This window comes from Myodes glareolus, chromosome 5 (assembly GCF_982192425.1).
Source record: "Myodes glareolus chromosome 5, mMyoGla1.1, whole genome shotgun sequence".
Lineage (NCBI taxonomy): Eukaryota > Metazoa > Chordata > Mammalia > Rodentia > Cricetidae > Myodes > Myodes glareolus.
In genome coordinates this window covers 29836746-29848754 of record NC_142030.1, presented here as the reverse complement: position 1 = coordinate 29848754, position 12009 = coordinate 29836746, and the positions used below count along the sequence as shown (strand labels likewise).

At 34.2% G+C, this 12009-nt stretch overlaps 1 protein-coding gene and 1 non-coding gene across 6 annotated transcripts in view; one reads left to right on the top strand and one right to left on the bottom strand.

Moving 5' to 3' along the window:
- Tasor (transcription activation suppressor) overlaps positions 1 to 12009 on the top strand; it is a 49009-nt gene that overhangs the window by 20526 nt on the left and 16474 nt on the right. For all 5 annotated transcript variants that reach the window (XM_048421045.3, XM_048421044.3, XM_085687788.2 and 2 more), the window contains exons 8-16: positions 1683 to 1714; positions 2421 to 2526; positions 3986 to 4089; positions 4172 to 4275; positions 4888 to 4960; positions 5048 to 5119; positions 6702 to 7403; positions 9567 to 9949; positions 11637 to 11781. In XM_048421045.3, the coding sequence (XP_048277002.2) occupies positions 1683 to 1714; positions 2421 to 2526; positions 3986 to 4089; positions 4172 to 4275; positions 4888 to 4960; positions 5048 to 5119; positions 6702 to 7403; positions 9567 to 9949; positions 11637 to 11781 (1721 nt within the window). The remainder of the gene's footprint in view (positions 1 to 1682; positions 1715 to 2420; positions 2527 to 3985; positions 4090 to 4171; positions 4276 to 4887; positions 4961 to 5047; positions 5120 to 6701; positions 7404 to 9566; positions 9950 to 11636; positions 11782 to 12009) is intronic.
- LOC125391981 (U6 spliceosomal RNA) lies at positions 5609 to 5714 on the bottom strand. Its single transcript, XR_007229343.1, has one exon. It is a non-coding gene; the product is annotated as a U6 spliceosomal RNA (small nuclear RNA).

Below are 12009 nucleotides of genomic sequence, written 5' to 3'. Positions count from 1 at the left end.
TTTTAAAGTCAAATGCGCTTCATAAAGAACTCTCTGGTTGTTGTGTTTGTTTTTCTTTTTGGAGCTAGAGTTGTCTTGTATACTATAGCCCAGGCAGGCCTAGAGCTTACTATTGATAGAACTCAGGTTTAAGATTGAGAAGATCCTGCCTCAGCCTCTTGAGCTCTGGTATGAACTACCAATTCCTTCCTACTGATACAGTACTTTTTTTTTCATATTAATTAGTGAAACCTCAAAACCTACAAGTGCTACAATACTGCAGAATTTCCACAAATACTGCAGAATGTTTTTGAGCATTTGGCCTACATATATATCTACCTGGGCACAACTTGCCTCCCTGGTGCCTGAGGAAGCCAGAAGGCATCTGGTCCCTTGGAATTAGAGTTACAGACATTTGTCAACTGTCAAATAATTCATATAATGCAGAGTTGGGTTTCTCCCTTTTCTTCATATATATGAATGCTGACATAACACATTTATTATAGTATTTTTTCATAGATAATCTTTAAAAGACATAACCTCTTATAATTAGGAAAGTCATATCCCTGAAAGTAGTAACTCTTAATCCCCCCCCCCCCTTTCATCTCCTGTGTGTGTGTCTGTCTGTCTGTCTTTTGGTAAAGTCTATGTAGTCGTGGCTGTCTTGCATCTCGCTATGTAGACCAGACTGGTCTCAAACTTACAAAGATCCACCTTCCTCTGCTTCCTGAATGCTGAGTGCCTGGCTCTTTTCCTATTTTGTTGAGTCCCTTCTGTTGACCCCAGATTGATTCAGACAAACATTGATGAGACATCCACCCTATGCTATGAGTGTACCATGAGGACTCTTGCCTTGGGACCCACATTTACTGCTATTCCTTTTCCCCAGTTCCTGCATAGCTGTTTCTTATGTTTCCTCTAGCCTTTCCTATCATTGGATGTTCTCTTGAGTTTTGGTTTTTATTTTTTATTTTTAATATAAACTCTTGTACTAGCCTTTCCTATCATTGGATGTCCTCTTGAGTTTTGGTTTTTATTTTTTATTTTTAATATAAACTCTTGTACTTGATCTTTTTTGTGTAGCTCTTGAAATCATAATCTAATAAACTGTACTTGTTGATAATTACCTTTCTTCATCATTAGATTGTAATTTGTTTGAAATAAGGGGCTGTCTTCTGTTTATACTTAGAATTCTGATACCTAGAATTATGCCTAATAAATAATAAGAACTTAAATATTTGTTAAATGGCTAAGGATGTATTTGTATAGAAAGGCTGTTTTTTCTAATCGTATTTTCAAGATATATATATATATATTTGACAAAGCTATTAATAGTCTTCTGTCTGTAAATGGATACTTTGAAAATATAAAACAGCTTTCATAAATTTTGGCAAATCAGTAATAGAACAGTAAGTACTTCTCTAAGAATTAGGTTTACTAAATTTTGTAAAGAGTAAGTTTTCTTACTTGCAAGAATTTTGTTCTTTTCTGTAGTTCCATTGGAAATGGCACTCACAGGCTGGTGCTTTAGTTCAGTTTAAACTGCTTGCTGTATGTGTGAGGTTCTAGGTTCCATCCCCAGACCTGGAAAATATAACAGCACCAACAGAAACACAGAAAGTATGTCAGGGTCCTAAATGTTAACTTTCATGTTGCTTCCAATCAGTAATAATTTTCCTTTCTTTTTAAAAAATTATTTGTAGATCTAACAGCTTTAATGCAGATAGAAACATAGGTAAGAGTCTTATTTTTTTTTACTTTTATAAGTTGAAAGTATAAACAGTGAAAAATTAATAAGTTCAGTGTTTTTTATTTTCATAATAATATGAAATATAAAACAAGTGAAGTCATGTTCTATGTAGCATCAGTATTTGGTCATTTAAACATAAGGACTCTTTTTAGAATATGCTAAAATATGCTTCTGAAGATGGACCAGAATTTCTAGCACTTTGAATTGAAAAGAAAAAAGATAAATTGGGTTTTTACAATTGAACACTTTAAAATCATTGTATTCACCAGAGGTTTTTGATTTTTGATGACGAAAGTTGAAATCAATGCTGCCTTTTTAAGTTTCTTTATCACAAAAATAAACAGAAGAGAGGAGATATTAACCAGGTTTAATAGTCTCCTTTGGGACAGTGACTACATTGTTTGTGTTGCTTTCTAATGAGGGGACTCATTGGAAAGTTGGAATGGTTTTTTTTGAAGTTGGTTCATTGGTTAGGGTTAGGGCTAGGAATGGTTCATTGAAGCTGGAATGGTTCTGTTAAAGTGAAAAGATAACTGAACCTAAAATCTTAACATTGTAAAGCTTTCCCTGATGGATATGTCACTTCTGTGTTGATTTTGTACTTAAACCTTATTTCTAGATAATTTTCATTTCTAGTAAGTGTTTATCTTCTGGGCTATCAAGCAACTGGGCTCTTATTTCTTGTGTTTAGAAAGAGTTTACTACACAGTGTGGAAAGGACAACTTTTAAATAAAGGAAAGCTTCTGTGTTACATTTCTTTGAGGTCAGCCACTCGTGCCTTTTTGCCTATCAAGCTGTAAGTATATAACATTAAAATAAAATAGTGGGAAGGGGCAGAGGGAGGATCATAAGGAAGGGGAATAAATGATAGCAAAGTATAATGACATATAACCCTTTATTTCATATTGCTAGGCTAAAAATGAACTTAAAAATTAAAAAGAAAATAGAATTTGGCTGTTAAGGAGACTGAGTTTCTTTAGTTTTTTGTTTGTTTTTAAAAAATTTCAGTTTATCTTATTCTGGATTGGAATTCACTATATAGCTCAGGCAGTCTTTCTTGTTTTAACTTCGTGTGTGATAGGGCTATATTTATGTACCACCATTTCTGGCTTGCTAGCTATTTATTTTTTTCAATATTAAATTTTACTGTGGTCTATAAAAACTTAAACATAAATGTTAATGTGTTTCTAAAGTGGTTGTAACTTCAGGAAGTTAATTGGCAAGCTCTGATTCTCAACTTTGCGTAATAGTCAGATAGATAGTCTATTCTGAGTGGTTTTAAGTCTGAAAGACTTAAAATTTTATTCTACTTAGGTTTTTTTTTAAGCAGCTTGTATGTAGTAGACTTAAGAGTTGACCATTTTTAGCCATGTGTGGTGGAACATATTTGTAATCCCAGTACATAGAGGCTCAAACAGAGGATCTTGAGTTCAAAGACATTGTTGGCTGCATAGTGAGCTCTAGACTTCTATGCTGCACACCATAGTGAAAGCCTGCCTGAAAACAAACGGAAGAGGGGTGGTGGTGGCTAACACTTCTTTGTTGAAAAGAGCTTTGATGTGGTAAATTAATATACATACAAAGTTTATAATTCATATAGCATGTTAGGATCAAAAGTTTACTTATTAATATGCAGAAAATGGTCTAAATGCTTGAAGATAAAGGTCAGTGGTAGAATGCTTGCCTGCCATACAGCTCTTGAGTTCGATCTTCAACATCTCCTAAAGAAAAGAATTATGCCAGCTCATACTGTAACTGTAAATGACAACTATTCTTTTTGTTTGTAAAGTTGGCATGTAGGATTAGCTTCTGACTTTAGGATGTAATGTTGACAGTATTGCCAGTTGCTACTTATCTGAGTGTAGATACCTGACTTTCCTGTATCAGGTATCTCTTTAGAATAAAGATTAAACTATTAATAAATGCATACATTACCCATCAGGTGTATTTTATTTTGTTGACCTTCTGGTAAGATCTCAGGTAGCAGCTGGTTACAAATTCACTGCTTAGCAGAGGATGACTTTGAACCTGTGATCCTCTTGTCCTCTACACCTCCCAGATGCTGGCATTACAGGATATGTCACCACACCTTTTTTGTGATACTGGAGATTGAGCTTAGATGCTAGGCAAGCACTGAACCAATTGAATTGCAATCCCAGCCCGTATCTTATAAAGTGTATATATTAATATGTCTGATAATATTGCTAGAGTTAAAAATGCAGGTTTGCCAAACATGCTCTTATATTTTCTTTCAGTCCTGAGAAGTTAGATGTTGAAACAGTTATGAGTATTGATTATTTGAAACAGAAAATTTCTCCTGCATTGTTTAATAAAGACACATACTTGGGTCCTAATGAAGGTAAAGTAATTTCATTTTACTTAAATATGTAAGAAGCAGACCTGGTTTGATGTTTTACTGTGTATTTTTTTCTTTGTGTTAGTTTTAAAGAATGGGATGTATTGTAGTCTCTATGAAGTTGTAGAAAAGACAAGAATTGGAAGTAACATGGAGTGCTTACTGCAAAAACTGGAGAAAGAAAAACTTGTGAGTGAAAAGTTTTAAATATTTCCATTATCCCTTAAAAGTAATATATTCATAAGTTATCGTTAATATTTCAATTTATTTTTGACACTGGAAGTCCTGCAAGGTGTCTGTTGGGTATTTTACTATTAGTACTTTTCCTTTGGAGACAAGCTTTTGCTTGCTATGTTGTCTTGGCTAGCCTGGATTTCTGTGTAAGTAGGTATAGTACTTTTGCTTTTCAGTAAACTTCCTATAGATCCATTTTATTATATATTGTGATTATAAATGTTGTATTGTCAAATATTTATGGAATACTGAATGAGACAGACTATAGCATTTATTTCGAAAATATGTGTTTTTACTTTATGTGTGTGTTTAAATCCACTTAATGCATGTGGATGCCAGCAAAGGGCGTCAGATCTGGTGGAATGCAGGTTACAGGTAGTTGTGTAACTTGATAGATGGTGGGAATCAAACCCAAGTCTCCGCAAGAGCAGGTGCTCCTAACTTAATTTAGTAGCATTATTTTCTATTAAAAATGATTGTATTTTTTTATACATAGTAGTAAGTGTTGCACCTAAAGTAGTAGTAATAATTTAGTGGATACACCTCTTCTGTCTTCCCAACCTGCAGGTTCTTGTTAAACCTTTAGGAGACCGAGGATATCTTTTTCTTCTCTCTCCATGCCAGATGATTTCTCCATATGGTAGGTAGTCTGGCTTTAATTCTTACAATTTAAAAATATATTTTGGCTTTTTCTTCTTTATTTCCTTTCTTTTTTTTTTTTTTTTAGAACATCAGAATGTCAAGTCTCGAATCCTACATGCTTTGTTTTTGTTTCAAGAACCTAGATGCATAATTATCAGTAAGTTGTTTTTTTTTTTAAATGTTGAAGTGTAATTGCTGGTAGATATATTATTGAAATCTTTTCCATAAAGCTTACATATTATTTTTGTACATAATATTCTTTGAAATTATTCTGTGGACTAAGCAAAATAAAACATGACTTTGATGTGTTCCCTTTCTTATTTTTGTATATGCTGTTTTCTGGCTTTGAAGTTTTTTCTTTTTTTTAAATGTATATAGTATTCTCCCTGCATGTATTCCTGCAGGCCAGAAGAGGGCGCCAAATCTCATTACAGATGGTTGTGAACTGTGATTGCTGGGAATTGAAATCCAGCCAGTGCTCTTCTTTACTGTTAAACTATCTCTCCAGCTACCTAAACTTTTTTTTTGACTATGAAAATTTGTGTTTTTTCTTTTTGTTTAGTGCTTTCATTAGTCACTAATGAAATTTTATTATAATTTTAGAACTACAGCTTAGTAAGCTTTTTAAATTGATTTTTATTGAGCTAAAAATATGGAACGCTTCACAAATTTGCATGTTATCGTTGTTCAGGGCCATGCTTATCTTCTCTGTATTGTTCCAATTTTTGTATATGTGCTTCCGAAGTGAGCACAGCTAAATAAGTTTTATGTGACATGTTTTTCTCTGATTCATTTTTGCATTCAAGTTTTAGTGATTTTAAAGTATCATATGCTATATTAAATATTGGGTGTAAATGGAGACTGCGCTTCTATTTCCTGGCCACCCAGACTCGAACACTATATTAATTACAACACTGTGTGGTCAATGACTCAGGCGTATTCCTTGCTAGCTCTTACATCTTCAATTAGCCCATTTCTATTTTATATTTTACCACGAGGCTTGTGGTTTGTTACCATACATCTTGCTTCTTGGATTTGCTTGACTCCGCCTTCTTTCTCCCTGAATTTAGTTTTCCTACCTAGCTATATTTTGCCCTGCCATAGGCCCAAGGAGCTTCTTTATTAACCAGTGGTAATAAAACATATTCATAACATACAGAGGGGAATCCCACATCAGTTAGGCCATTCATAGTTAATGAGAATTTGGAATATTTATGTTAGAGAAGCTTTTTTGTTGTTTACCTTTTCTAACAACAAACTTGAATACTGTTAAGGGATTTCCACTAAAGCTTTTGGATTAAGCCTGGATTTCTCAGCTGTAGTTGCTCAGTGCATGGATATGTGCTTATGGGGTAATGAGTTTATATAAAGTTGTTATTTTATGAGCAAAATGGAGTGACACTTGTCATTTGCAAGACTGATACTGCTTAGAATCTCAAATCTTGCTTTTACCCCATTCTTTGCAATTTGCTTGCCACTATTTGGGTTGGCTGGGGGCCAGAAGGAAGTGAAGATTGTTAGGACTTTTTTCCCATTAAAAACCTGTTCTCCTTTTTCATTTATTTTGGTTCCTGGCCCATTTTAAGCAGAAACATGGTACTCGTAAGTTGGCTGCTGTGTATCAGAAGCAGACACTCATTGGTTCAGCGTTGATGTTCAGATGTTATACTTCAGTAATATGAAGATTTATAATTTAATTTCCTTATTGTTACTATGCTTTCCTTTTTGTTTATTTGCAGCACAAAAGGGTGTAATGAATCCAGCACCACAGGAAAAACATGAGAGCATATCAGATATATTAAAAATAACTCAGTTTTTACAGTTTGCTTTGATTCAGTGTCGAAAAGAATTCCAAGATATAAACACTATAAATTTTCATTCTGTTGTTGAAAAGTACGTAAGTGAATTTTTTAAGCGAGGTTTTGGTTCAGGTAAGCGAGAGTTTTTCATGTTTTCATATGATTCACGATTAGATGATAAAAAATTCCTATACTCAGCACCAAGAAATAAATATCATATTGACGACTGCTTACATACCTACATTTTTCAGCCAGAAATGTATCAATTACCTATTTTTAAATTAAAAGAGTTATTTGAAGAAAATCGAAAACGTCACCAATTTAGTCCACTTTCAGATTATGAAGTTCAAGATGAAGAAATTAATGGTTCAAAAATGAAATTTGGAAAACGAAATAGCTCAAGGGGTGAAACTACTGATGCTGTACAGCAGAAGTCGTCTCACTCTCTAGATTATGATAAGGATAGAGTCAAAGAGTTGATTAATTTAATTCAGTGTACAAAAAAAAATGTGGGTGGAGACCCAGATACAGAAGATACTAGAAGCAAAAATGTCTTGAAGAGGAAGCTTGAGGATCTACCTGAAAATATGAGAAAGTTCGCCAAAACCAGCAATTCATCTGATAATTACCATCTGTATGAAGGTAAAATGGCACACTACTTTTATGATAATAACTATTTTATGAACTAGCTAGAGAATAGTTCTGTTCTTTTCCATGTTACAGAGATCCTCAATTTACTAAGCCTAAGAGTCAAATACAGAATGTCCTGGGTACTTGGTTGAGTTTGGATTTTATGTTCTTTTCTTTTCCCCGTCTTTTTTGAGACGGTGTCACACTTGAGCTCTGGCTGGCCTGGAATGCTCACCAGTCCCCCTTCCTCAGCTTCCCAGAGAGTATAGTTACAGATGTGAGCGTGCCTGCCTGACTTGTTCAGGATTGATTGACTTTGGAACTTTTTCCAGTTTATTAACCCTATCCTTAGAAGTTACACTCACAGTAGATAAGTCACTGCAGTGGCTGTTAGCCACTCTTGCTAGTGCTAACTGTGCCTCTTCCTGTTGGCATGTGGTCCTTTTCCTTTCTCAGCAGGCTATGTTCTTCAGGTGTGTGTTACGTCTCAATTCTTTTACACAATCTAAGAAAACATAAATCATCCTGAATTCAGTGACCATGTCACCACTAAAATGGGTTCTGAATCCAAATGCAAGGATCTGGTTTGTTTTTGTGTATTTGTTTCCTAAATTTCTTACTATTGCCTTTCCAGGGTGACAAATTGAATAATCGTTTGTTTTCTTTGAAGTATTTGGTTGGTCATGAACTTGTTGGTCCAGATAGTTACTATTATATCATTTCTGATGCTCAAGGAGCTAAAGAGTGAAAGAGTTGTCTCCTGTTTTTCTAAAAAAAAAAAAAAAAAAAAAAAAAATTAGAATACAACCATGACCGTTCATTTGTATACATAGCTGCTTTCACACAGATTATAGAATTGCAGTCAAGACTCTGGCCCATCATGATGTTTAAAATATTTAATGTCTGATTTTATATAAAACATTTACCCTGGTGTGTCATATTTCTTTGATGTTCAGTTTAGGCTGATATGATAAAGTATACTCAACACTTTTAAGCATAGCTTGAACTTAGCCCCTATACTATATTTTGTTTTTGAAACAAGAGATGTTTGTTGGATTGTTTTGACTGTTGCTTAATGAATGGACCCTTCTGAGCTTTAAAATGAAATTTCTTAGATTCATGCAATTACTGTTGTGTTTCTTTGTTGTATCATTTTCAGTTGATAGAAATGGGAGACTATTATCATACTGTGTTTAAATATTGTAAGTTAAATGCTCATAGTGTTTTAACTTTTTTATACTGGCTAATTCAAAAGCATGAAATATGAGGTTTGGCCTTTTGTGCTCAGAAACCTTACTTGTTTTCTTTTCAAATGTTTGTCTTGACTAGGTTTGGCAGATTAATGTCCTTGGTATATTATATATTTTTATGCTCTGAACAAACCAAAAAGCCTTGTTTATGCTATATAAGCACTCACCCACTGACTTGCATCCCCAGCTCTCTTTGTTTTTTGAAACAAGGTTTCACTAAGTTACCCAGATTGGTTTTTGGCTCATTGTTTAGACCAGGCTAACCTCTTCTCTTGGCTTCCCAGGTATGTGGGATAGGCATGTGCCACCACATCTGAAACTCTTTTATTCTTGAATTATTCATTGTGGTAGTCATTACATGTAATTAAAATGAAATCAAACTACATTTCACCAGCTGTACAACTGTTTGGACCATACTGATAGGAATATTGCAGTCATTGCAGAAAGTTGTATTTGATGGTGCTGTTGTCTGGTATAACTTTGTAGGATTTTCTTTTCTTGACTTTGGCATCTCTTTACTTTCAATGTCTATGTCTCATATCTTTTGTGTCCTTCTTGGTTTTTAAATTAACTTAATTCGTTTCAGTAGCCTTTCTATATTGGTTTGTTAAGATTAGTTTCATCTTCAGTATTTGGCTTTTGAAGACTGTTTTCAGACAAACAAGGATCTGGCCATGATATTGCTCTTTTATGTGCTCTTCAATTTTTCAAAAACAGTTATTGTAAAGTACACACATACTTGTAAAATCTAAGCCTAAAATATTTTAGTTTCTACCCATAAATGCCTTGAATGATTTTTAAGTTATATTTTATTTTTAAAAGTTTAATTTTAAGGGTTTTAATAGTTTAAGTTTTTTTCATTCTGTCATAAATGAGTATACTGGCTTTTAAAATACAAGAGATGGCTTTTCTTTCTTTTTCTCAGAGTCTCCACAGTCTGTTGGCTTACTTGGACACGATCCTAACTTGAGACTGCAACAGGAAGAGGCATGTAACATTGGAGACGTCCATAAGCTTTATAATTGGTTATCAGAAGCATTAGCAAATGAACGACACTCAGATGCAAGGCACTCAGATGCATTCCTGACAGATACAGTCAACAAGGCTTTAGGACTGAGTAGCAGTGGTGCCTGTGAAGAGCTAAGACAAAAGTGTGACTATGAGCTGAATCCTCCTTTAGATAAGAAAGACTGTGAGCAGCCTGCTTGTACAAAAGTTGAAAATGTTCATTTTAAGGGTGCTCAGAGCCCACTGCTAGAAGTTGATGCAGCGTCTGTAAAGTACCCTACTCTTGTTTCTACCAGTGAGGTAGGCATTGACCATAAGCTACATTTGACAGACAGAAACATGACTTTCTGGTTATCTGTTTGCTTTTGTGTATGCTGAAGAAAGAGTGTAGGTGTACTTCAGGGAATGGCTTTCCTTTCAGAAAGAACTAAGACATACTTCTGAGTAACAGTGTTGTCCTGGAGGGTGATTCTAAGCTTTTATTGTTGAAAAAAGGTAAATACTGAAGTAATGTTTTCTGTATGCTTCTGTGCTTTATAAATAATGTAAAGTTTGTCAGTATGGTAAAACTTGGCGTAGTAGGAGTTAATTTCATATTGTTTCATAATGAGTCCTTTAAACAGTGGCTGTTCTCTATTGTAACAGAATCAAAGTGAGGCAGATGAAGCAGCTGAACTTAGTATTAGTAACATGGTGTAGCAAATACATGAGTAGAGTTTGAGATTATCTCTGAGGTGATTCTCAGATTTACTTACTATGGAATCCAGTTTGTTTATGTATGGTTTATGCTTAGTAGAGAGTGACTTCTGCATTAGTCTTTACTTTTCCTAAAAGAGTAGCTAAATCATTGAGGGGGAAATACCAAGATGGTACAATAGTCTTAAGGGCTTATTGCTTACTTATTCTGCCTTTGAATAAAAGTTGTATGCATGTCTCCGACTTTATGTAGTTTTGAGATATTTATTTTAGGGAGAAGATGGGGGTAGGGAGGCTTATATAGTAGGCACTGAGATATTAACCTGTGTTGTTAATGTTTTTGAATACATTTAACAAGAGTGTGGGCTTCTTTCTGTTTTTATAACTTAAATTCTATTCCTATTCATTTAAATATTACCTGTTGGTATTGTTAAATTACAATAACAAGAGTTGAATTATGGCCTATAAAATTTAAAACAAAAGTTTACCAGTCACTTCTTTAAATCAGTACAGGTTTTGTGTGTGTGGTAATATATTATGTGTTTTTAAAGATGTATTTTATTTCATGTGGTTGTTTTGTCTGCATGTTTGTAAATGCACCAAATACATCTTCGGTGTAGTAGTGGTGTCAGATCTCTTGAAATTGGTGGAGTTAAGATGGTTGTGAGCTGCTGTGTGGGGTTTCGGGAATTGAACCCTGGTTCTCTGTAAGAGCAGTTGATATTCTTTATTGCTGAGTGTTCTTTATATCTTCTTGTAATTTTTTGTTTTTTTACTCTCTGAGTACATGTGAAGGTCGGAGGATAACTTTTGAAAGTTTGTTCTCTTTCCATCGTGTGGCTCCTGAAGAGACCTACCTCAGGTCATCAGGGCTGATGGCAAGTGCCTTTCCCCACTGAGCCATCTTGCCAGGCCCCAGATAACCTTTAAGGACAGTATATATTGTTTATTTCATTTATTTATTGGGGGAAGGTGTATGTTTGTTTATGACAGGGTTTCACTCTGAATCTGTGGCTGGCCTGTAACTCACTGTATAAACCTGGTTGACCTCAAAAAAGTATAGACCTTTTGATCTTCCTGCCTCTGCCTTCCAAATCTAATTATAAGCAAGCACTACCATTGCTGGTCTTGGCAAAATGTATTTTAAATTTAAATCTAGAGTATTACAACTTTATAATGTTGGTTTTATTTATTTGTAATGCTTGGACTGAAGTTGTGCATTTGTGGTGAGGAAGTAGTATAGTCTTGACATTACAAGGAAAGCTATTAAATGTTATGTACTTTTTTTTAGGATCCTAATTTAATTAATGTCAGTAATTTTGAAGAGTGCAGTCTGTGTCCCACTGTTTCCATTGAGCATGGATTCCTTAGACAACATTCTAAGTCACATGATGAAGAAGAGACAGAAATACATTGGAAATTAATTCCAATTACAGGTAAGAATTAGTATACTTAGTCATAGGTTTGCTTCTTTTTACTTAGGGACCAGTTTCCTGGAGAGTTTAACCGTTTTTAGATTCCCGTCTTGGTTCACAAGGTAACACTATCTTATATGGCTTTGCTGTGAGTCTTTATTTTTAGCAATATATTATTTATCACTACTACATTCATTTATTCATTTATTTATTTATTTATTGTTTTTTCAAGACAGTTTTTCCTCTGTA